At 48.3% G+C, this 24,619-nt stretch overlaps 1 protein-coding gene and 1 long non-coding RNA gene across 2 annotated transcripts in view; both read left to right on the top strand.

The window, feature by feature from the left end:
• The first annotated feature begins 3,565 nt into the window (after positions 1-3,565).
• Positions 3,566-24,619, top strand: part of MRC2 (mannose receptor C type 2) — a 108,322-nt gene continuing 87,268 nt past the window's right edge. The window contains exon 1 of the mRNA XM_019548485.1: positions 3,566-4,079. Coding sequence (XP_019404030.1) covers positions 3,980-4,079 — 100 coding nt within the window. The 5' untranslated portion in view covers positions 3,566-3,979. The remainder of the gene's footprint in view (positions 4,080-24,619) is intronic.
• LOC109318972 lies at positions 5,670-18,445 on the top strand. The gene is made up of 3 exons (XR_002103360.1): positions 5,670-5,686; positions 5,815-5,818; positions 18,327-18,445. It is a non-coding gene; the product is annotated as an uncharacterized LOC109318972 (long non-coding RNA).

Here is a 24,619-nt window from a genome sequence, read left to right as displayed (position 1 = left end):
TCCAAAACTTTTATAACTGGAACCTGCCTAATAAACTTGTGACCCTGGGTGGCTAGCAATACCCTTCCCCACAGCATGAGGGCAGGGAGGCAAATCCATTCCTGGCAGAAAGAGCAGGGTAAGCAGCTTCTTAGTGGTGGAAAGAGGTTCTGGAAGGTGAGAGAGAATATTCCCTTGCCCTGATGGCTTGTTTCCTGGGGAGAGTGATGCCACTCTTGAGAGATGTGTTGGGCAGGGTGAGGTCTACCAACCTCCCTTTTGGGACCCAGAGGCCTTCAGGTCTGGGTTTTGACCTTTGTGTTGAGCTTAAGCTGTACACTTAGCCTGAATTGTAGTCAAGACATGCACCTGGTGAAAGGAGCAGATGGAAAAATACTGTACCTGACTTAAAATAAATCAGGAAGTTGGCTAACTGAATTGGATAAACATAGCCTGGGCAAAAAAGGAAGTCAGAGCAAAACCTACACTTGCTTGGACTTGCAGGGAGGCTGTTAGAAAGGCCAAAGCAACTACAGAGCTGAGACTGGCAACACAAATTAAAGACAACAAAATGTCGGGGTTTTTTAGGTATGTAGGGAATAAAAGGAAGGCACATGGCAGCATAGGATCCCTACTAAACAAGAAGGAGCAATTAGTAACAGACAAGGGGGACAAGGCTGAGCTATCCAATGTGTTTTTTGCTTCAGTGTTCTTGAACAAGGGTCGTGATATGTCTCCTAATGGGTTCTTAGATGGGCATCAGAAGGACACCAGCCCGCCAACTGTCGACACTGACTTGGTGCAGTCACTTGGATGGACTGGATGTGTTCAGGTCCGGATGAGCTGCATCCAAGAGTTGAAGGAATTGGCCAGCGTCATAGCAGAACCACTGGCACGGCTGTTTGAGTGCTCGTGGCGCTTGGGTCAGGTCCTGGAGGACTGGAAAAGGGCCAGTGTGGTCCCTATTTTCAAGAAGGGGAGGAAGGAGGATCCCAGTAATTATAGGCCAGTCAGTCTCACCTCCATCCTTGGAAAGGTCTTTGAAAAGATTATGTGGGAGTCCAGCAAGAAAAATAATGCAGCAGGGAAACCAGCATGGATCTGTAGCGGGTAGATCATGCCTGACAAGTCTGTTTTTGTTTTATGACAGGGTCACAAAATGCTTAGATGCAGGAGTAGAGGTAGATGTCATTTTCTTGGACTTTAGCAAGGCATTTAATATGGTATCTCATCCCATTCTCATAAATAAATTAAGAGGCTGTGACATAGATGTTTATATGGTCCGGTGGGTGGCAGATTGGCTTAGCGGTTGCACCCAGAGAGTGATAGTAGATGGGTTGGTATCGCCTTGGAAGGATGTGGGTAGTGGGGTCACACAGGGTTCAGTCTTTGGACCTGTACTATTCAATGTCTTCATCAGTGACTTGAACGTGGGTGTAAAGTGTACTCTGTCCAAGTTTGCAGACGATACTAAATTGTGGGGTGAAGTACATGCCCCAGAGGGTAGGGAACGACTGCAGGAAGACCTAGACAGTTTAGAAAAGTGGGCAATACACAATAGAATGCAGTACAACAAGGACAAGTGCAGAGTGCTGCACCTGGGGTGAAAAAATATCCATCATACCTACTGGCTGGGGAATGACCCTCTCAGCAGCACAGAAGCGGAAAGGGATCTCGGAGTTAGACTGGACTCCAAGATGAACATGAGTCGTCAGTGTGATGAACTCATCAGCAAAGATAACAGCACTTTATCATGCATCAGGAGATGCATGACAAATAGATCCAAGGAGGTGATGCTTCCCCTCTATGCGGCATTGGTCACACTGCAGTTGGAGTATCGCATCCGGTTTTGGTTGCCATACTTCAAGAAGGATGTTGATAGACTTGAGAGGGTCCAGAGGAGGGTCGCTCGTATGGTTAGGGGCATACAGGACAAGCCCTATGAGGGGAGACTGAAGGACCTGGACCTCTTCAGCCTCCGCAAGAGAAGGCTGAGAGGTGATCTTGTGGGCACCTACAAATTCATTAGGGGGATGCAGCAAGGGATCGGAGATGCTCTGTTCACCAGGGCACCTCTTGGGGTAACAAGGAACAATGGTCACAAACTGACAGAGAGCAGATTTAGACTAGATATCAGGAAAAACTTCTTCACAGTAAGGGTGGCCATTTGGAATGGGCTTCCCAGGGAGGTCGTGCTAAGCTGAGCTTCACCCATGCACAAAACCTCTTACGTTGAGGAGTGCAGCAATGCTTTTCATTTAGGCCTAGCAGACTGTCTGGAGGTAAAGGCTGCCACTAGACACAGCAGAGCAGGTGAGCTGCTACCAGGACTACTTTAGCACTGCTCACTCAAGCCTGACTCTCATTGCATGGGGAGGGCTGCTCTCACTCCAGCTATAAGTTAGTATTAGCTTGAGGTAATCCTTTTGTGAAGACATAAACTAAGAAACCGCATCTTCTGGTGAGGCCAGTCCTTTGGAGAAGCTGCTGGGAGGGCAGTCCCCTAACTTAACTCAGAGTTTCTCAACCAGCGGGACTTGATGATTGTGTAGGTGGGACTTCAACTCATTGCCCGCTTGAAAAAAAATCAGTTGTTTGCACTTCAAATAGATGAATCAGCAGATATCTCGAACAGTGCATAAGTGGGGTTTTGTTTTTATCATGGTGGGCATGAACGATGCATGCCTCCGGAGGCTGGGGGCAAGGCATCTGCCCAGGTAGTGAGCTCCCGCAGGCAGCTGCGGTGGTGTTGGCGGCAGGGGACCACCAGCAGACGCCACTGGCAGTGGCGATCGGAAACCGCCTGCAGACGGCGGTGGTGAGGGGGTGGGTGCTGAACATTGGTGGCAGCCAGCGGGGGTTGGCAACTGCCCACAGACGCTGCCGGTGGTGTTGGCATGGCCGGCAGCGTTGGCGGCACTTCTTTCAGAGGGTGCACAACCAATCTCAAGGGGCGCACATACACCCCCTACCACTGGTGACTCAGAGGACGCATTGGTGGTGCACCCCCTGCGAAAAGGTGCCATCGACACTGCCACCCCCCCTCGCTGGCGGTGTCTGCGAGCGGTCTGCAATCGCCGCTGGCCACTGCCGGTATGGCTGGCAGCTTCTGTGGGTGGGCGCCAGCGCTATGGCCGCCTGCGGGAGTTCGCCGTGCCCTGCCAGCCTCGGGGCAGGCGGCCTTCATGCCCCCCACGCCTCGCCAACGATGGTGGGACCCAAGGTGCGAAAGGTCTTCCCTAAACGGAGCCCTTCTCCTGGGAGAAGCAGCGGCGCGGGAGGCAGGAGGCGCTGTTGCCTTGCCTGCACTCCCCTCTGACTTGCCATGGCCACCTTCCCCGAAAGAAAGGGCGGCCAGGTTGCAAGGAGCGCCCCGGGAGAGGCGCTGGGGCCCGGGGTTCCCGCGCCGGGGGGAGGGGGGACGCGGGCGGTTGGGCGGCCCCGCGCCGCCTCAGCGCTGCAGCCGCGAGGTCTCCCTCGCAGCGGGGCCCCGGCGCCGCCGCCCCCTCCCCCGCACCGCGGCCAAGTGAGGCACCAACAAAGGAGCAGCCCCGAGCCCCGCGCCGCCTGCCAAGCCACGCAGCCGTCTGCTGCGAGCCCGAAACTTTTTTTTCCTTCTTCTTCTCCTCCCTCCCTTTCCCAGCTTTTTTGGGATCGGCCCACAAGTGAGGGACTGCCCGGCTCTCCGGTGACGCAGTGTCTGAGGCTCGCTTTGAACCATTAACAGACACAGAGAGACACACTTTTTTTTTTTGGTTGGTATTCCTCCTCCTCCTCGAGCTGTCCTTCCTTCCCCCCCTCTCCCTCCTCCAGCCCAGTCCCTGCATCCTCCTCCCGGCCCGAGTGAGAGCAAGAGGGGAGAAAACAGTCAGTTAACCCACCAAGGCTGCAAGGACAGGAGGGAAGAGAGACAGGAGAGGGGGCGGGGAGGTAGGGGGCAGAGAAAAAAATCCAGCCTCCATCCCAAAAAAAGCCCCCTTCGGCTACTCCATCCCCGGGCATGAAACTCTTGAATCCCGCCTGCTTTCTATGGCCACGGCTGCTGCGCTGCACTTTGTGCTTCTTGAGCCTGGATGCGGGACTCGGCGCCGCTCGCTCAGGTAGGGGCTTGCAAAGGGGGGGGTGCCAAGTCCGGGGGGGCATCTGGGCCAAGGAGGTCTTTCCCTCGCCCCTTTCTCTGGCGGAGAGGGGGGAGAGAAGGAGCCAGCTCCAGGAGGAGCTGAGTGAAACCAGATGTGGAGGACTGGCTGCCGGGAGCGGGGCTGGGCTGGAATGAGGCTGCACAGCTCATTCAAAAATAATGACCCCCCAATCCTGTGCCCCAAAAGGTGCCCCCTGTCCGCCCAGATCAGTCCACTCCACTGCCTGGGCTGTCCCTTAGCAAATGCATCCACCTGGCACATCCCCTCAGGCCAACAACTCTGGGGTGGATGCAGAGGTAGAGGGCCTGGGGCCCTTCAGCCTCTGGAAGTGACAGTGACCTGGCACACATCGCTTTGTGCATGGCTTGTCAGTCCCCAGAGGTCCATAAAGACCCAGAGACTCCCCCCCTCCCCCCCCCCCCAAGCACCAAGGCAAGCTCAGGAGTGCTTGTGTGGCTCGGTTGCGTGTTGCTGTATTATTATTTTTTTTCCCTTTCCTTGTTTTTGGCCAAGTTGGCAAACATCCACCCAAGAGTCTGGACAGCTTGGGGGTGGTACCAGACAGGCGGGCTCAAAAGAGGGGGGGAAGCGTCTCTTCAATCCAATTCCTGCTATTTTTAAGACGCAGGCTGGTAAGCGCAAACAGAAAGTCAGCGCGGCCCGAAGGAAGCTTCCAAGGAATTGGAGGCTGTATCATAAGAGGAGAAGAATGCTACAGAGAGAGGGACTGCGGGGGCAAGAGTGGGTCTTGTGGGACAGGAGTTTATTAGGTCAGGCTGGATGTTAACCAAACTGCTCAGGAGCTGGCTTGCCAGCTCTGGAAACTGTAGATGCAGTATGGAAGCCTTTTGTCTTCAGTGGGAGGTTGGTGTGGATTTGTAACCATTCCATCTTTTCAGGCCGCAGTGCCACCCAGCACCTCATTCAGCCCCAACACTGAGCATAGGTTTGGGTCCCAGTAGGAGTTAAGCTCCTACTTAAGCGTTTTGCTGAATGGAGCATAGATGGGAATTTATCAGCTATGATTTTTAATTTTTCCTGACAAAATCTGTTTTTTTAAACTCTTGCCAGATGCCTGTGGCTTTTCAAGACATCCCATGTAATAACCATTATAAATATTTTAGAACCCAGAATGTGTCTGTTTCCAGAAAGGAGTGATCAGTGTCCATTTCTGTCACTTCTTTTAATTCATTGTGCCACATTAGCATCCAAAAAAGAAAAAAATTAAAATTGTCTACGTTTGCCAAAATGAAAACAAACTTAAGGCCTTGGCCTAATTTATTAGAGTACACTTTGTAAATCTAAACCAGATTTGTGACTGACAAATTAGAAGGCCTGTGCTGTTTTTTTCTTCCTCTGTGTATAAAATAACAATAGGGACAAGAATATGCTGGTCCGGATTTTACCCTCTGAGGTTACTGGTTGCATATGTATGACCTGACCCATCCTGAAGAATACTGATAGAAAGAGGAGTCACAAAAGATGTAATGCACAAAACTTGCATGACTTCTGTTTGTGTCACAATAGCATTTAGAGATTTCAGTAAAAACCAAGTGTGGGGTGCTGTACTAATCTCTGTTAAGAGGCAGCTCCTGTCCCAAAGAACTATATTTGAAATAATCTAAGCTAAGGCTAGGAGGGGAAACAGAGGCACAAAGAGGGAACTCATCGATTGCCCACAAAATTTAGAAAGCAGTGTCAGTAAACTAATGGAAAGTAAACGATGTTGCTGATTTGGAGATGAGAAAGTGAGGCATGGAGAACTTCAGGGTCTTTACTATAAGTGAGAGTAGTTCTTTTTATGGTCCAGATTTTCCAAGGTAATCACGCTCCAGCTCCTGTTGATTTCCCCAGTGACTAAGGTAGTTCTTCTGCAAACAAGAGGTTTGGGAAAGACCCAGAAAAAGAACCCAAGTCTTGTAAGGCCCAGTTAATGCCATAAAAGCAGGGCCCCAAGGACGGTCCTGTGTAAAATGGGTTTGGCTGTTCTCATTTGTTTCCATGCTGAGGTGAGACTGGAAGAGCAGATCTCTGGGTTGTCCTCTGCTAGCTGTGGGTATGGGGCAGAGTTTAGTGTAGCACATTGTATCAGTGGCCAGGTTCATTAGGGAGGGTTTTGGCCAGGGGCAAGAGGGTGAGCCCCCTGCTGCATGAATCTCTTCAACTATTTGTGGAGTTTGCAAAACTGCTTTGAATTCAGAAACTCTTCCTATCCCTTGTAATCTTAAACCCCTGCTTTTTATTCCAAGGGTAATTACATTTAAAGACCTCTACCCATGATTTTGCAGCTAAAGGGGATGTCTGTGCTTAGAATTATGTCTCAAAAGCCCTCCTTCCAGTTGCCCTCTGGTGCTCCCTGGGCAAAAGTGGGTGAACTTTGAACAGCACATGGGCTTTGTTTATTTTCTCCTCCCCAGTTTGCTCCTTTCCTCTGAATTCTCTATTCATTTTCCACTTGGTCTCCTTCTCCGCTCCATTTTTATCCAGTTCCTTTCTCCCCTGCCAGTTGTTCTCTGCTTCTCCCTTCTCTTCCCAAACTTGCTATGCAAGGAGCACTAACTCCGTAGCATTTCAGTTTGCTTGTAGGACTGCGATCTGCTGTGGCAAAAACTGGGTTTCCTGTCTCTGCTCCTGCCCCTAGTGAGTCAGGCCTGTTTAGTTTACTGACCACAAGAGTTCATGCTTCAGTTGGGGCTGCCAGCCCAATGGGGAAGGGAATTGAGCAGGCTGCCTTCTGCTTTGCTTTGCACACAGTGTGCCGCGTTGTCAGCAGGGTTCATTGTGGCTGGGGTTGTATGGAGCAGGCTGATACTCCAGCACTGAGCTGAGCTTGCAGTTTGGAAAGGACTCTCTCTCCCTTTGAGTTGTGATTTGAGCAGATTAGTCATAAAAACAAGCTGTTTCACAGTCACTGGCTTGATCCTTATCTTTCCTTAAACCAGTGGTTCTCAACCTTTTTAAATTGGAGGCACCCCTCATAGACTCAAGGCAACCCCCCCAAAAAGCTAGCTCTTAGCTTTCATTCATTTATGAACTACAGAGTAATAGAGTAATTCTTCTGTTGCAAAGAGCAAAGAAAGACCACAACAGGGCCAATGTTTTGATCACTTTTGATTCCTGTTTGAAATTTTTGGGTCTATCTTCTGTATCAAATTTGGTTACCTAATGGTGCTAAATGTATGTGGTACCCCATTGGTACCCTTGAAAGGATCTCAAGGCACCCTGGTTGAACATCATTGTAAAAACAAGGGTGGGCAGTTATTTTGGGTGGAGAGCCGCTTACTGAGTTTTGGCAAGCCATCGAGGGCCACATGACAGGGAGTCAGGGGCAGATAAATATTAATTTTCTAAATTTTTTAGGGGCCCTGCAGGCCAGATAGAATAGCCTGGCAGGCCACATCCGGCCTGTGGGCTGCATTCTGCCTTAAAGGGACACTGCAGGTAAAATCTGGATCCTAAGCAGCTGGCCCTCAGACACAGAGTACCAGCCTTCTGGAGAAATTCCTGGGGGACAATGATCACTAGGTTCCCCTTGCAGAGACTCCTACTACACATCTCCCTCAGGGAGAGAGTGAACTGGAGGCAAGGCATCACCTGGGTCTGGAGACATCTGCAGTAAGGATTGCTGTGCCTTCTGACTGTAGTTCCTTCCAGCAATACTCTTGCTGCTGTTGTTATCTGTTATCTCCAGAGCTTTGCCAGATCCTCTGAAGAGTCCCAATGTCAACATTTTGCAGCAGTCATTATTTTCTCACTAACTCTAGTTAATGCCACATATTGGGGGTGCCCAGCAGTGTTCCCAGTTCACACAGAGGAAGCTTGCAGGCCAGCAGGAGCCATTGTGATTTTCTCATCTGACCTCTTGCACAGCACATGGATTCCTACAGCTGATGGAATTATTCTTCCCTGTTACATAAATGAACATTTTCAAGCCCTGTAACTTGTGTCTGAACTAAAATATGTCTAGGAGAAAGGCATTCTTTTACAGACTCCAGAGGGTGGAGCCCACCAAGTCTCTTGGGCTGTGCATGCAATGTGAGCACCCAGACTATATGATCAGATGGCCTCTTCTGGCAATAAAATCACTGACTCCTCAGCAAGCTGCTCCAGTGGTTAATTACCCTCATTGTTATAGCTGCTGTCAGATCCAAGCTAAATGGAGCACAGTTTGGCTTAGCAGGTTTGGGTTGAACACTGTACCGTTCACTTTACATTGTTTCCTGCTGTGGGTGATCATTTGGGGTATGAATTATTTCTTGTGCATTGGCACCCACAAGTCTGTTCCAAGGTCCATGGTACCAGCTGAAATCCCACCCCGTCAAAGGCTGTGGCAAACTCTTCATTGATTTCAGTCAACTCAATGCTCATTTATTCCAGTTTTACCCTTTTACTTCAGTGAGGGAGTTTACAGTCTAAGGCCTGGTCTGCCTGCCAGGTTGTCCTCCTTCCCATGTTGGAATAAGTATCTGCCTTCAAATGAAGGGAGGGTGCTTCTGTTTTAAGTTTATTAAATATATCAATAGGGTTAATGTTTGCAGGTAGGATCTAGAGCAAACAAAGGTCAACAGAGATTAAATGACTTTCTCAGGGTCACATAGCAGGTGGGTGGCAAGGCCAGGAGCAGAACACAGCTCTCTTGGGCCAAAGCCCACACGTCTGAGTCAACTGCTATTCAGCTGCAGTGGTTGTTCAGCTTAACTGAATCTAGACGTGGTTATTTTTAGGAACGTAAGAAGTGCCATACTGGCTATGGTGAATGGTCCACCTAGCCTAGTACCCTATATCCAGTGCTGGCAAGTAGTAAAAGCTTTAGAGGAAGAGTATATGAATGGGGCAGATCTATAGTGGTCCATCTCCTGTCAGACCCTCCCTGTTGCGAACTGTTGTTCACTTAGGGATGACAGAGGATTTATCCCAGAATGTTCTGTTTAATAGTTTCCCATGAACCTGTCCTCCATGAACTTGCCTAATCCCTTTTTGAACCTGGTTATACTGTCTGCCACTGCAACCCCCTGTGGCAACAAGTTCCAGAAGTTTAACCACATGCTGTATAAAAAAAGTACTTGATCTTGTTTTTTTAAATCTGCCTCCTGCTAATTTCAGTGGATGCCCCCTAGTTCTTGTATTGTGGGATTTAGTGAATAAGTTTTCTATTTACTTTATTCACACCCTGAATGGTTTTCTAGACTTCTGTTACATCCCCCCCTCAACCTTGTCCTTTACAAACTGAAGAGTCCCAGACTTTTCAGTCTTTCCTGGGAAGACAGCAGCTGTTCCATACCCCAAACACCTTTGTTGCCCTTTCTGTTTCTCATGCCTTAGCATTAGGCAGCTGTGTTTGGGCTTGCATCATGGAGGATGGTAAATAAAATGAAAAACTCTTCTCAGTGACCTTGCTACTTACAGCAGAAAAGTCACAAAATTCTTCCTGCTCCAATATTTGTTTGTAAAACGCTTTGGCTTGAGTTTTTTAAAAATCGTCCTTGATTTTTTGGGTGCCCAACTTGGCTTTACTTGTCAGAGTTTGTGATCATGCCCCCTCCACCTCCCATCCCCATGCTCCCAGATGGAGTTTGAAAGAGCTGCACATGCTCAGCAACATTGAAAATTGAGATCAAATTGTTCTCTTAAAAATTGAGGTACCCAGTACTAGCAGCAAATCTGCCAATGTGGCCTTCATGTGTAGAGCTACATAGAAAGACATAAAAGTTATAACTGGTCCATGTATTTCACTAAATTACAACCTTTTTAGCCTTCCACTAAATTGCCACCATGAAATTTACCACCTTTTTAGCCTTTCTTGACAATGACCAACATTTTTGCATGTGGATAAAATATTTCCACATTTGTCACTTAGATTGCAAGTGCTTTGGGGACGGGACCATGTTTTTGTTCTGGGCTTCTGAAAGAGTCTAGTGCAACAGGGTCCTAGCCTGGGACTAAGCTACCTAGCGGGGGTTGTACATGACATGGAGGTTTAATTCTCCCTAAATTGAACTAGTGGTTTTTTGAAAACACTGCTTCAGTTTAGGGCAAAATAAACTCGTGTCATGTACTCCAATGTCGGAGCCCGATCCTTACCTACCTCTCCAGTGGTGGGTGTGGGAAAGAGCGAGCTGCTGGCAGGCAGAGTAGCGGTCCGTGAGGTGGGGGTGGGGGGAGAGGGGACTGGTGCTTCCCTCTGCAGCAGCAGTGGCTTCCCCCCACCCCTCCAGCAGCACCTGCCTGCTGACACCTGGCTCGAGTAGTCCCAGGGGGCACCGCAGCCGTGGAGGAAAGCATTGGGCCTCCGCACAGCTCAGCAGGCAGGCTTGGTGGGGAGATCAGGCTCGCCACTTTTTTTTTTCTTTCTTTTTTGTGGATCCTGCCTTCCTGGGCTGCTGCTGGGCTGCCTGCACAGTCCCTGAGCTGCATGGGGCCTGCTGCTCCCCTCCATGGCTGTAGGGTTTAGAAACTAAAACTCGTCGGAGGTTTTTTACTTCGCAGCTCCCGAAAGTCATTTAAGGCGCATTATGCTGTTAAAAGTGCTACAGCAGCTGGAATTAATGCACAGTACGCCACCAAATGTGCAAGCAGCAGTGCCATTAAAGTGGTGCAAAAGGCATTGAACCCACCTTAAACCTGCTTTAAAGTGTCATCTACAAACTCCCATAAGTGCTAACACAATACAGATAATTCAGAATAATAAATAATAATTACTACTTGGGCACACTTTGGTCCCTTGGAAATAACTTTAGTATCATAGTTGCATTGAACAGACACGGTGAACAGTGGACCCATATTTTGGTAACCAAAAATCATGTGGCAAGTGAAACCAATGGTGACCATTTGGAGCTGGTTGGATTACTGAACCTTTCTTTTCCCTTTGTTGTATGCACTGTTTTCTGACTGGCATGGAAGTCATGCAAATCCTAAGGCAGAATTTTGCTCTTTAAGATTATTGAATGGTACACTTGGATAGAGCTTAAGTGCCGGAATTAGGAGGATTGCATCATGGCCTCCTTTCTGCATTTGGATCCATGAAAGTAAATGGAGCCCTGGGAAGACAAGCATATGCACTGGTTTTGTATAGAGTGGTAGGGATGTCAGGTGTGTTTAGATTAGGATATTAAGAGACAGGATTCCTGGTTTCTGCTCCTGACTCCCCTGTGACCTTGAGCAACTAACATTTCTAGGCACAAGCTTTCTCTAAAATAATTATAGATAAATTAGCCTATGTCAGTGGTTCTCACCTGGGCTCACACAGGTGCTGCGGGACCCTTTTATGGGTGCTGCTGCTCCTGCCACCACAGCCAAGCGAAACTGCTCTGCAAGTCTCTGTGCCCAGAAAGGGCATGCAGGGCCAGATGGGGAAATGGCTGTGGCAGGAACAGGTGTTCCTGCCTGCATTAGGTTTTTCTCCCATCCCTTATTGGCTGATAGTTTGGCTGTAAATAGGAAATGCAGGCAACAGTCTGTAGGGGGACTCTCTACATGTAGGGTAGGGGTTCCGGAAGTATGCAAGTATGCAAGACATCTCTGCGGGTAGTACACAGGAGAAATTGTGTAATGGCTGATTTAGTTTTCATTATAATAATTGGCATTTAAGGGGTTAAAATACAAAACGTATGTTGATAGGGGAATGCGGCTAGCTGGTAAATCTGGAAGGGAGTATGCAATTAGAAAAAAGTGTAGGAACCTCTGATGTAGGGTATAGCTACATTCAGTGTCTGCAAAACCTGCAGTTCTTATTTATAAACTTTCAACCAGTGGGGGAGGAGAGCAAACCCTAAATCAAGCAGGGGTGTCTACTCTTGCCATAGCTCTTTCCCCATCTGCCCCCCACACCCCTTCTGGAAATAAAGGTGCATAAGGCCGTCTCAGCTGTTGTTGGTGGCAGCCTGGAGATAAAGGAGGTAAGCTGAGATTTTCTAGTGGTTCTCAGTTGGGGTGTAACCTAGTCCAGGGGAGTTATGGAGGGATGCCTTGAGTTTAAAAGGTTGAGAAACTCTGCCCTATGTGCTACAGAGTGTGCAAGGAGGACCAGAGCAATTTCATAGTTTCATAGTTTCTAGGGTCAGAAGGGATCTGAGCAGACATTTGTTAATTATCGTAAAACCTATAGCTTAAATGCTCTATCTAGGCCTGATCCAAAGCTCCTTGAAGCTAGTAGAAGAAATGGCTGTTGACTTCACCAGTCAGGGTCATAAATAGTCTCCCCAGAGGTGAGATCAGATCTGAATAACGGGGCATTCTGGTAACTCTCTCACCACATAAACAACATCTTTGCTATGTGCCATTGCCATGGCCAGAAGGAGTTTGTTGGCTCTTTATTACCCAGAACAAGGCTTCAGGGTGTTTCACATGCAAATCCAGCCCATCAGAGGCTTTACTTTTTTCCTGGAGCAAGAGAACAGCTTACTTTCCCTTGAGGTTTAGTAAGATTTAAAAAAAGAAGGAAAAAACAACTCACAAAAACCCCCCCTACTTTTCTTTTACTTCTTGGCCTGAGTGTGTAGATCCACTTCCTGCTGAGTCAGGCCCCAGCCAGCACCAGGCAGGCCTGACTGGGTCTCTTGTGTGACAGGCTGTGTCTGAGGAGGATGCTGGAAGGGAAGCAGAACACTAACCAAAGCTGTGCTTAGAAATGATTTATTTCTTTTCCTTTTTTAACAAGTATTTTTAAAAGGGTTGGTGGTGGTTGGGGGCAGGAGAAAATAAACACAGATATAACCCAGGAAGTTTCTCAGCGTGGGTACCTCTGACCATCACAGAGGTCTGACTTGAGATACCTCACCCGCATTTATTATTTTCCCCTTCCTCCTGGAATTTTGGACCTCAGTCAAGATCCAGGCTTGAAGTGCACAGCCACAGTCATCTTTAGGACTCTGGGGTCTTTATCCTGGCTCAGCCGCATTGGGTAAATCACCTCCCCCCACATCTATTCAGATTGTAAGGCCTTTGAGACAGCTACTGTTTTTCTTATTATATACCATATTTTCTTGCATACAGCACACATCTTTTCACCCAAAATCAACCCCTCAAAATTGGCTGCATGTATTAAGTGAGGAAGCTGCTTTTAAAAAAATCTAAGATAGAAGCACCTTGCTTGGATCCCTGGTCCACAGTGCAGCAGCTCTGGTATTACTCGTATGACAGCTGAGGGAGTCAGTGACCAATTAATTGTTTTTAATTTCAGAGGTGTTAAAGATCATCAATCCTTTTTAATAGCCTTGATGTTCCACTAATGAAACTAACTTTTCTTAGGGGAATTTTGCTTTCTGCTAGGGCTTATTTCACAGCTCTTTAGCTCTTTTCCAGATCAGAGATCCACGCATGGAAACCAGTCTTCAGCAACGTCTAGGGCAGGGGTGGGCAGAAAACGGCCCACATGCTGGATCTGGCCTGCCAAAGGATTATGCCTGCCCCGTGCAGGTCCCTCAGTCCAGCCCAGCTCAAATGTAGAGGGCGGCCCTGGCTGGATGCCCGATGGCACTAGACACGCCTGCCAAGATAGAGGAGGCAGCTCCTGGCTTTCAAACTAGAGCCCCAGCACCAAGGTGGCCACTCCCACCCACCTGCCCCAGTGACTGGAGGGAGCATCAGCACTCAACACAGCCTGCAGGAAGGGACCCCAATGCTGGCAGTGACAGGCTGTTTGCAGAGCTGCTGCTCCTGATTGGCCCTACTGCATGGCGTGTCCAGCACAGCCCCCAGTGTGTGGCTCCTGCCCGGTACTTGCTGCCCAATATTCCCTGCATAGCCCTGCCCTGCCCGCGCTCTCCCTCCCCACGGCCCAGGCCCTCCACTGCTCCCCACCTTGGCAACGGCTCTGCTTGAGTCTCGACCTGCTGCGAAGCTCTCGTGCACCGCCATTCCAGCTGGGCTAATGCTTGGCTCCGCACAGTGCTGGGAGTTGGGACGTCTGCAGAAAGTGCCAAGCCCCTGCTGGCGGTGGGTAGGGGTGGCGGGAGCCCTTTGCATTCCTTTCGCTCTGAGGCCCTTCAGCTCTTGACACCTTACTGTTTGGGTTTTGCAGGCTGCTGCCGCTTAGCCCAGGATCCTGGTCCTGTGCACCTGTCCCATTCCTGATGCTGCTCCCTGCTCACCTGTAGCCCCATGCTAGCTGGGGCCAGGGCAGAGCCCAGGAATGGGAGGGGTACAGAGGGTTGGGGCTGGGATCCCAGGCCAAGCAGCGTGGCAGAACACTTTAATTTTCAGGTTCAGTCTTCTCAGGACCTTGGGGTCTGGCTGTGAGCTAATGTCAGTGTACCTGTATTGTGAAGAGTTATTTCTGATTTACCCCTGTGCTAATGGAGAGATCAGGCTCTTAAATTTTGGCTCCCTGTGGCAAGGGGTGTTTTCCTGCTTTTAAGAATGCTTTGAAGATTTCAGATGTTTGTCATCTACCAGCTCGGGGGTATGTGTTGGTTCCTAAGTATGACTTGCACTTCCTGTATGCCAGAGCCTAAGCAATCTTTAAAAAGTAATTGCATGTAATATCAAAGGAGAGACAAGACGGCCCTTCAGGGATTTGTTTGCTATTGAGTGTGTGGGCTCCTAAAAAATTGGTGTCTGTTTCTAGCACAAGTAGAACTTACCTTCCAGCACATTTTCTCACTGCCCCTCCAGGGTACAGGCCTGAACACGTACTTGTGTATCCCTTTTTTTTATTCCTTAATTAAATAAATGAATGACCTCAGAATAAATATTTATGTGCCTGTCTAATTCTCCCAGACAGCACAAGGTATGTTACTGCATCTCTAACGCCTGCCATAAAGAACTCTGTTATAAAGTAAGAGCCATGTCATGACTACCGTACAATCCCAGTGAAGCCAGTAGGTATGCCTGGGTGTTGTGGTGGAGGGTGTGTTACTGAGGAGAGGATGTTTTCAATATTAATGGAGATGGTATCATGCTGAGTTGTGCATGGACCAGATATTGTTTTCAGTTACGCTGGTGTAAAGCTGCAGCTGGAGTCATAGAATTATTCAGGCTTTCATTACTGATTGAGACCAGAATCCTATGAGGGTTTCCTTCCCTCACCCTGGATTTTTTTTTTTGCACTAGCTCTTTGTGCTTGATAGCTGAGGAACAAAATGTTGTTCTGGCATTGTGCTCTGCCACTCCTGGCATCTGAGAGGTTGGATTCAGGATAGGCAGTGCAATAAGACTACAGAACAGCCACCAGAGGCTAAAAATTTCTAATTGCCTTCCTCTGGATTCAACCCTGTAGCCTCAGTGGCCTTCCTGGGGCTAGCTCATGAGCTTTTCAAATGCATGTCAGTGCATGGGAGTTGGGTATCCAGGTATGTTATTGCTTGCACGGGGTCTGGGTGAGAGAATTAGAATAGCATCCTCCTGCAGGCTGTTGTTTTTGGTTGGAGGTTGCATTTTGGTACTGGAAAAGAGCAAAGGTAAGCAGCCCTGTCCTGAGGACAGAATCCTTCTGGCAGTCTCTGTCCATGTAGAGTAGGGGTGGTCAAAATATGGCTTATGGGCTGGATCTAGCCCATTGACAGATTGGATCTGGCCCACAGGCAGGCAGCTGCCAACTCATTGGATTTGTCCCAGGGTCATGAACGACATGTGCCCCTGGAGGCGGGGGGGCATGATGACTGCCTGGATGGTGGTGGTGACAGCAAGCAGGAAGCTCCTGCAGGCAGCTGCAGCAGTGTCATGGGAGACGGGGTGGTGAATGCTGACCAGCGGTTGGCAACCACCTGCAGACACTGTTGGCACTGGGCAGGTTGGCAGGACTGCCTCCCAATTATTTTGGGTAGAGGGCTGCTTTTGGCAAGCTGTTGACAACCACATAGGTAGCCCTGCCCCCTGACAGGTGCCCTGCTCCCTAATTGCCATATTGTGTTTGGAAGTCCTGCCCCCTAACCTCTGACCTTTGCCACCAGAAGTCCCTCCCCTTGCCTCTGGGAGTACTCCTTTCAGCAAAGGGTTTTGCCATCTCAGAACCAGAAAAATACCAAATTATATTTTAAAAATTGAACATCTACAACATTCATTAATTTGATTTCAAAAATTTTTTTGTCCTGGTTTACACATGTTTGTGTAATATACATAGAGGTGATTGCACAATAGCTTAAAATGAAGTCTTACTCTTGTATATTGTGGGGCATGGGTATAGATTTGTGGGGCGCTGTGGGTATGTAAGGTGTGGGGGAGGTTATGGGTGTCTGTGGGGGCTTTGTGGGGGGGATAGGTGTGTGAGTGTGGGGTAGGGAGCATGTGAGTATATGTGTGAATATGTCAGGAGGTGTGCATATGTGGAGAGTGGGTGGGTATGGGCTTTGTGGGATGCTCTCTGCGGTGGGAGGGTGGCTGGAGTGTTTGAGGGGGTGTGGGGGTCTGCATGTATGGCAGGGTGTGTTTATGGGACTCGCCCTATGAACACACAAACACACACTCCCTCCCTCACTGCGTGCGCACGCGCACACAAACACACTCACACTCCCTTTTTCTTTCCCTCTCCCTCATTGCTCTCTGTATCTCTCACCCTCCCTCATTGCATGCACACACACAGCCTTCCACTCCTGGTTCCAGGGTACCGATGTGGCCCTATGCTCCTGTGGTCCATCAATGCAGGCTGGGGCACGTGGTACTGGAGGCTGGCGGGTGTGCAGGAAAGCAGTGAAAGCCAGGCCAGCAGAGGCTTCCGGTTGGGAGGACGAGGGTGGGAGGGGGTTGGGAATGGGTTGGAGCTGGGCTTGCCTTGTTGCTGGCTCCCCCTGGGTCCTACTGCCTTTGGCTCCTGTCATCTCTGACAGGCAGCCAGGAGCAGATAAATATTAATTTTCTGAATTTTTTTAGGGGCCATGGGCTGGATAGAATGGCCTGGCAGTTTGGATCTGGCCCACAGGCTGTATTTTGTCTGCCCCTGAAGTAAGCTCTGCTGGTGTTTCATTTAGCTGCCTGGACTCAGATTGTAACTATTTTGGAGTTCCTTGACAAATCTGAGAGCCCTAGGGACATCTCAGCCTCCTTGCTGATCTGTCAGCAAAAGTGACTAGGGATGGGGGTGGCTGACAGGGTCCCAGCATTAGGAATATTGGGTCTTTTGAACCTCCAGCTTCATATCTCTCCCAGGATGGTCTCGACAGGCTACTGCAGATGGAGGGATATCTCAAGGAGCTTTCTGTAGGAGAAGGAGCAGGCATTGGTCTCCTTTGTGTGAGGCAGCAGACACTTTAAGATATAACTTTCACAGAGAAGAGTAGGACTGCCTAAGCCAGTGGCCTGGGCAGCGCTTGCCCCCTCCCTCACTGTGGGGGGAATTGATCTGTCCCCTGCGTTGATCTGCACCCCCCACCCTCCATTCCCCTTCTCTCCCCCCTCCCCTTCCACTACACTGGACTTACCAGCTGGAGGCAGCTGTATCAGATATCAGATCGGTATAGGCTGATATGCCTCCTTAAATATCAGCTATCAGTATTGCCCCTCAGATCTATTGGTGGACCCCTCCAGTTTACATACATTCATTTTGCACTTTTATCCTTTGGGACATAATAGCAGAGGTTGCTGTTCTGCACTGATTCTGTTTGGTAGGCTGGTTACACGTTTACAGTACTTATTACCTTGGTATGTGGATGTGGAGCCAGTTTCTGGCTAGCTTCTGTTACACATATGTAACAAGAAGGTCATGGATTAAAAATGTCCTTTTGCAGATTCCGGCCAAAATCCTATTTTGGATGCATTCCTTGTGGGTGCTAGGTGCCTAGAGGAAGCTGGGCTGAATATAGGGCTATATGCCCCTGCAGTGGCTACAGAGTGGCTGGGAAACATGTTGAGGTACGTTTTGCAGTGGAGATGCCTCTATCACTTTCGCTCAGGACAGTCCATCTGATTGAGCCAAAATCCCACTGTGGGGTTTCCATCTGCCATGCAGTTCTTCTGGCATATAGTACAGTGTGTGGCAAGCACGGGGGTGGTGAAGGGTACTGTTGAAATGCTGGGTGATGGGATAGTGTTTTCTGGAACCTTGAATTTATATGAGGCTCATTGATGTTCCTTATGGAAAGAACAAGACCTGCTGCTTTATAGAACTCAGGTCAAGGTTTGCATCAAGTGCTTGAAGCATGCCCAAGGGAGCAAGCGAGTGTTAGGTCCCCGTGTTCCTGTTCCTTTCTGTAGCATGGCCTTCTCACATTGTTTCAGTCATGTCACTTACATTCTCTGTGCCTCCTGTCTCTTTGTTTGGAGAAGAGTGATGAGCCCTTGATGTTCAACTGAAGGATCTGGAAAAATGGCAGAAGAACCTGCTGCCCTCACGTCAGTTTGGGTACATAGTACTGACAACCTCAGCTGGTATCATGAACCATGAGGAAGCTAGGTGAAAACACACAGGAGACAAAATCCTGGGATTCTTTTTCTAAAACTTGTAAGCCAGGCGTACTAATAAATTGTTCAAATGGGAAAAAAACCCCCAAAAACAAAAAAACCCCTCCCTCTCAGAATTAATTAAATACTGATAGCTCTTATCTGTTGGTCTACATTTTGCAGGAATGATCCTGCCTTGGGCAAGGGGCTGAACTAGATGACCTTGCAAGGTCCCTTCTGGCCCTACTTTCCTGTGGTTCAGTGATTCTATAACTAATGCAAAGAATTACCTTCTTTGTAACGGAAGGTAATTTTGGAACCTCACAAAGAAGATGTACAGTATATTTTTTTCTCATGGAAACACCGAGTACAGTCTTGCTTTCATTGCAGGTAAAAGGAGCTTTCCTACTCGGTTTCATGGGGCCTGAATTTCACCCCAGGTATTCTGTGCCTTGTTCATGACTGGTTTATGAGAAGGCTAGGTTTTCAGTGTGGGGGAGAAAACATTGAGAAAGAACAGATTGACTCCACACTCATAAATAAGTCTTATACACTGACCTCCCTCTACATGGTGCTGCAAATTCATTGCTGTGATGTAGAACCTTTTGAAAGCTCACAAGGGCTGTGTCTGAGACACTGACTACACAGTAGCTCATTACTACTGCACGGTAGCTGCACATGGTATGAAGTGTAACTTAATGTTACTGCGCAGTAGTAACAGGCTGTTGCACAGTAGTAACGAGCTACTGTGCAGGTGGCTTCACCAAAAGCCTTTCGGGGACGCTACTGCACAGTAGCTCTTTTTACTGTGCAGCCATTTAATACTTGCGTATGCAAGTACTAAATGACTGCACAGTAACAGCTGTGTAGGCATCACCAAGAAGGGGCATTTTATCAAGGCACTGGGCCTGTCTTGCCCAAGCTGGTGGTGAATTGGTAGTTTGTGTCAAGTTTTAAACCATACCTGATCTTACATCACACTTTTACCAATAGATCTCAAAGGATTTTGCAGAATATCGCTATCAATATTCTTGTTTTACACAGCTGGGGAAACTGAGGCATGAGTACACGAGACTAGCCCAAGGTCACCTGACAGGCCAGTGGCAGAACTGGGAACAGAAGCTCGGTCTTTTGAGTTTCAGGAGGCTCCATCGTAAAAAAGAAGTTCTCCCTTCACTAAGCAGCAGAGTGCACCTTTGTGAGCAAGCAGTCCTTGCAGAGATGCCAAGGACTGCACAGTTCGTGGGAACTGCAGTCTACTTTCTCTTCTACAGCCTCTGTCCAAGTCATGGGTGAGGCATCTCGGCAGGGTGGTAGAGAGAGATCCCGTTCTCTGTGTGTTTGTGGTTACAGAGCCTGAGTCTCCAGGTGGTCAGATTGAACATTTAATTTATTGTAAAGTAACAGTTACAAGAATGGGTGGGATGAGGACAATGAGGCCACTGATGTAGTGCCCTTCATTAGAGAATGCATCAAACCACTGTGGCTGCAGAGCTTCTGAAGTCAGACCTCTTTTATTGTTCTGGCTCTGAGAGGGGCATAGGAGCCCTGAGGCCTCTCTGCCTCTTGTAATCTGCAGACTTATTGGTGTGCTACTGGGAAAAGCAGTGTCTGGCTGTCCTGGCTCCCAGCACCCAAAAAGGAAAGGTCTCAGTTAAAACTGGTTGGAAACCTTCTGGGAACAACCCTTTCTTCCATGGGAATGCACCAAACCACTTGCATTAAAACATTTGACAGAGGTGTGATGATTCTGACAAAATGGTTTTCTTCTACCCAGGTTCCCTTCTACCCAGTCCCTTGGCCACCTCCCTGGAGGGCTGACAAGGCTTCACAGTTTGTTGCCACTTGACTTCAGGGTCTTGGATAATCCACAGCTTATGTCGGTTCCCCCAGGCAGAATGCTCTGGGATTGACAGAAATTCTCAAAATATGTGTTGTTCAGAGTTGGGACCAAACCAGATTTCAGAATATCAAACTGTCTTAGAAACTGGAATGACCTTTCTCTGCACAGCCCAAGTGTTGCCCTGTCCCCCGCAGCACTGGTGGAGATCCTTTGTACTGGATAAAAAGGAGGAAGACAAATCCAAATCAAGGAATCACTCTATCCTGTTCTGTACCAGCTGGGCTTAGACAGCCCCCATGTTTTGTCAGGCCAAGGGCTTTGTTGCACCTTGTGCTGAGAGCTGCACAAACGTTGGTGGGTGTAAGTGCTGGCTCAAGTTTGGAGCAGTCACACATTCAGGCCAGCAGGGACCTGGAGGACTGAAAGGTGAGAACCCCTGCATCCCATTCTGGACTCCCCCCAGTTTGCCTTCCCTCAGGGCTTCTCTCTTGTTTCTAGGTTAACTTGCCTGCACAGCCGCTGCTGTTGCAGGGCTGCTGCTCTTTTGCCCAAAGAGCAGCAGAAGTAGGGACTGGGCGGTCAGGTTAACCCTTCCTTGCCTGCTCCCCTAGAACAGACAGTGTAAGCAGCCACAAGTAAGCAGGGGCTGGGGAGGGGGGCAGTGAGCAGGGATCTGGGGTGCTGGGAAGTGTGGGGGGTGGCAGTGGGCCCAGTATAGGAGCGGGTGCGGTGTTTACACTAAGGTGTAGCCTGTGGCTGCACCTTAGTGTGAGGGCCTTTTTGCATGGTGCTTTTGGGCAGGCCCTGGAGCTCTTTACCCCTGGATTTTCTGCACATTAACACTTTAAAGCAGGGGTTGGGAATGGTTTTGAGCAGAGTGCCAAAAACACCCCCAACCTTGACTTGTAAGACATTGGCATGCTGGGGGCAGACAGCAGGGGGCCGCGGGGTGCCCAGTCCTTGTTGTGCTGGGGATTGCCTACCCCTGCTGTGAAGTGATATTAAGCACTTGTTATGTGGCTCAAAGTTACACCATTCCAGGGAAGGATTATCTCTGATCTGTACTACCCAGCTCCTGTTCCATTAAGGTGAGCACTCCCCACAGATATGCTGACAAGCTGAAGTCATCCAATATCCCAGGTTCTCTCACACCTTCACCTCAAGAGCAGGTTCACCAGCCCTCTAGTGGCAACTCACAAGTATAGCTCCTAGTCCTGCCCCTGCTTGCCAGGCCCTTTAGTGTGGTAAGTCACAGATGTGCAGGTGGGAACAGTCAGAGAAGGTTTCTGGACTAAGGGTGTGACTGCTCCAAACTCGCAAGCTGCCACTAACACCAAACAATATTTGTGCAGCTCACAGTGTTTAAGTATAACAAAGCCCTAGCACGAGCTGGGTAGCACAGATCCAGTACAAAGGATCTCCACCAGTGCTGCGGGGGACAGGGCAACACTTGGGCTGTGCAGAGAAAGGTCATTCCAGTTTCTAAGACAGTTTGATATTCTGAAATCTGGTTTGGTCCCAACTCTGAACAACACATATTTTGATAATCCTGCCCTGGAGTGGCATCACTCTGAACTGCATAACGAATACTTAAAACCAGTTTGAGGTGTTGATGTGGGGACAATACAGGGATTAAGAGTTTGAGGAGCTGCCCAATATTACCAGGTTTTGAGGCCCTGAGGTATTGTAAGAGATCTCGGTGGCATGTATGGTGCAAGAAGATGCATCAGATTTTAACTGCATGCTCACAAGCTCTTCAGGAATACAGGCATGAATAATAAGCAGACAGCACAGGTATTCTTGGGATTACTGTCCAGACAGCACCTCTATGATGGCTGCCAGGACAGTTTGTATTTGGGGACTGAGCTACAGAACTCCAGAGGTAAAAGTATGAACTGCTACAGCTAAAGAGGCAGGGCTCCCTAGCTGGGGGCTGTAGTGCCTCATAGTTTGGCAGACTGGGCATGGAAGGTGCATATGGCAAGTATTCATTGGTGGGTTACAGCTGCATCTTCTCCCTTAGACTGATAATCCTTTGGCCAATCTCCAGACCTACTGCTGCATGGTGTGGTATCTTGAGGCTCTTGGGGGATAATGCTCAAGGCTTTTCTAAAACAGAGAGCAAATAAATAGCTTCAGGGCTGGCAGAAGTGTCACATGGTTATTGCTTAGAGAGCTTGATAAAGCTTTACTCCCACAGCACTTACAGAAGACGACCAACTTCTCTCCAACACCATCATGTTCATCTGCTTCAGTTTTCATCTGCAGGGATGACAAGAACAGGAAAAAAAATGCTTTCCATTATATATTTTGGATTGCATATAAGTTTTTAGTAATATGGGAAAAGTTTAAAATCAGCTGAAGCTCAGAAAAATCAATGGTAACAAGGGAATGAGTTTTCCTCATTTTTTCTGTATTAGGTGCATAAGGGCAGGAATTATGTCCCAGGAAGGTATAGGGGGACCTTTATGGGTAAGAGGGAAAAGGTCTCATTGCATCTCTGCCTCATAGTCTCAGTATTAGTGCAAATTTTATCTGTTGTGGTGACAAGAGACATCTGCTCCCTAGGCTCTGTACTGAAATCCTTATGTTCATTTCTGGGAGGCTGCCAAGCTATACAAGTTGGCTCTTTGGGGGAAGGTCTTGTTCCATCCTGAGCTAAATTCCTGTTGTTTACTGCTCCATGGACCTCTGTGACTCACAGTCCTGTGGTCCATATTTCCAGGATCCTTGAGTTAATACATTTGGTCAGAGTAGGGAGAACTAGCAGCATTCTCTGCTGTGGCCATTCCAGAATTCTGGCTAGGAAAAGTCTTGGGATGACATTTAAACTTAGCTGCTTTGGTTTTCCATTTGTTCCAGAGACTGTAGTCTTCCCAGAGAGAGGTCAGCAGCTTGTCAAGATCTTGTTTTGAGGCAAACTCCTCCATATGTTTGACTGAAGACGCAGAGACCTTAGGGAGGTCTGCAAATGGGAGCATGTTAGTGTTCATAAGACTGTTCCATTACCCATATACTGTATGCAGCTACACATGGAGGAAATATCTAGTACTGGGCTCTTCAATTTATCAGGCAAAGGTGTCTTTCTTAACTGCCGGAGCTGAAAGATTGAGTCTGAGTATAAAGTACAGACTTTTAGCAGTGAGTTCAATCATTTGAGTGATTGACCTTGGGATACGGTAGATTCTTTTGAGGCATTTCTGAAGGAAATGCTCTAGCTCACCCAAAAGTTATCAGCTGGATGTGGGAATCACAGGGTGGATTCTCTGATCTATAGGAAAACAGAGTAGATGATCATAATGGTCATAAAATCTGTAATTAACAAATTTAAAATTTAAAATTTTATTTTTGCCACCCGGGCTCACACAGAAAGCCCTCAGCAAGGTGCTTAACTATTAAGTGGACAACACCAACACAGCTATAACCACCACCCTTGAAACATGGAAGATTACTTTTAAGTGTGTGTTTAAACCCATTGCTGTTCTACAAAGTATCGGTGGATGTCATCATGGGCATAGAGTTCAGCAGATGCTGTTAAGTGTTTTGCTCAACAGGGATGGTTTTGATCACCTGCCTATGTGTTTGACTGGCTCTGGGCCTTTGCTGGAAAATTTTGATTTCATGTGGTCACATTGTAGATTTATTCCTTCCACGTCTCTCTTCAGTTCTGCTGAGTCAGGTTTCTGTCAATCTCTGACCTCTCAGCCTCCCTGACACTGACATGTATCTTAAAAAGTCTCCCACAGCTGCAGCACATCCCGCAGCTGTAGTGCTTGCAGTACAGCCCTATCTGGTGGAGTTCTGGAGGGGCATGTAAAAAGGTACCAGTGTGTACTAGGCAGCTCTCTAGAGTGCTGTGTGCAGTGTTAGTCTCCATGCTTTAAAAAAGGACATGAAACAGAGAGCGTCCAGAGGCAGGTAACCAAAATGATACAGGACTTGGAAGGTAAGCCATAAAAAGAAGGGCTGAAGGAAATGGGCATTTTCAGTTTGCAGAAAAGATGCTTAAGAGGGAATATGATAGCAGTCTTCAGATATCTGAAGGGCTGCCATAAAGAAGAGGGAAAACACCTTTGCTTTCTTACTGCAGAGAGTAGGAGGTGGACCAGTGTTTTGATGCTATAGAAGAGTAGATCAAATAGCAAAAAAACCCATCTTCACTGGAAGTAATAGGCTGCCTAGGGAAGTTGTGGAATCTCGTTCATAGAATCATAGAAGTCGGGTCGGAAGGGACCTTGTAGATCTTCAAGTCTGACCCCCTGCCTGGGCAGGAGAAAAAACTGGGCTCAAATGATCCCAGCCAGGTAGGCATCAAGCCTCCTCTTAAAGACCCCCAGGGTAGGAG

This window comes from Crocodylus porosus, unplaced genomic scaffold, assembly GCF_001723895.1.
Source record: "Crocodylus porosus isolate Cpor-Errol unplaced genomic scaffold, CroPor_comp1, whole genome shotgun sequence".
Lineage (NCBI taxonomy): Eukaryota > Metazoa > Chordata > Crocodylia > Crocodylidae > Crocodylus > Crocodylus porosus.
Note: the sequence above shows the minus strand (reverse complement) of the source record. Positions and strands in the feature narration are given on the sequence as shown.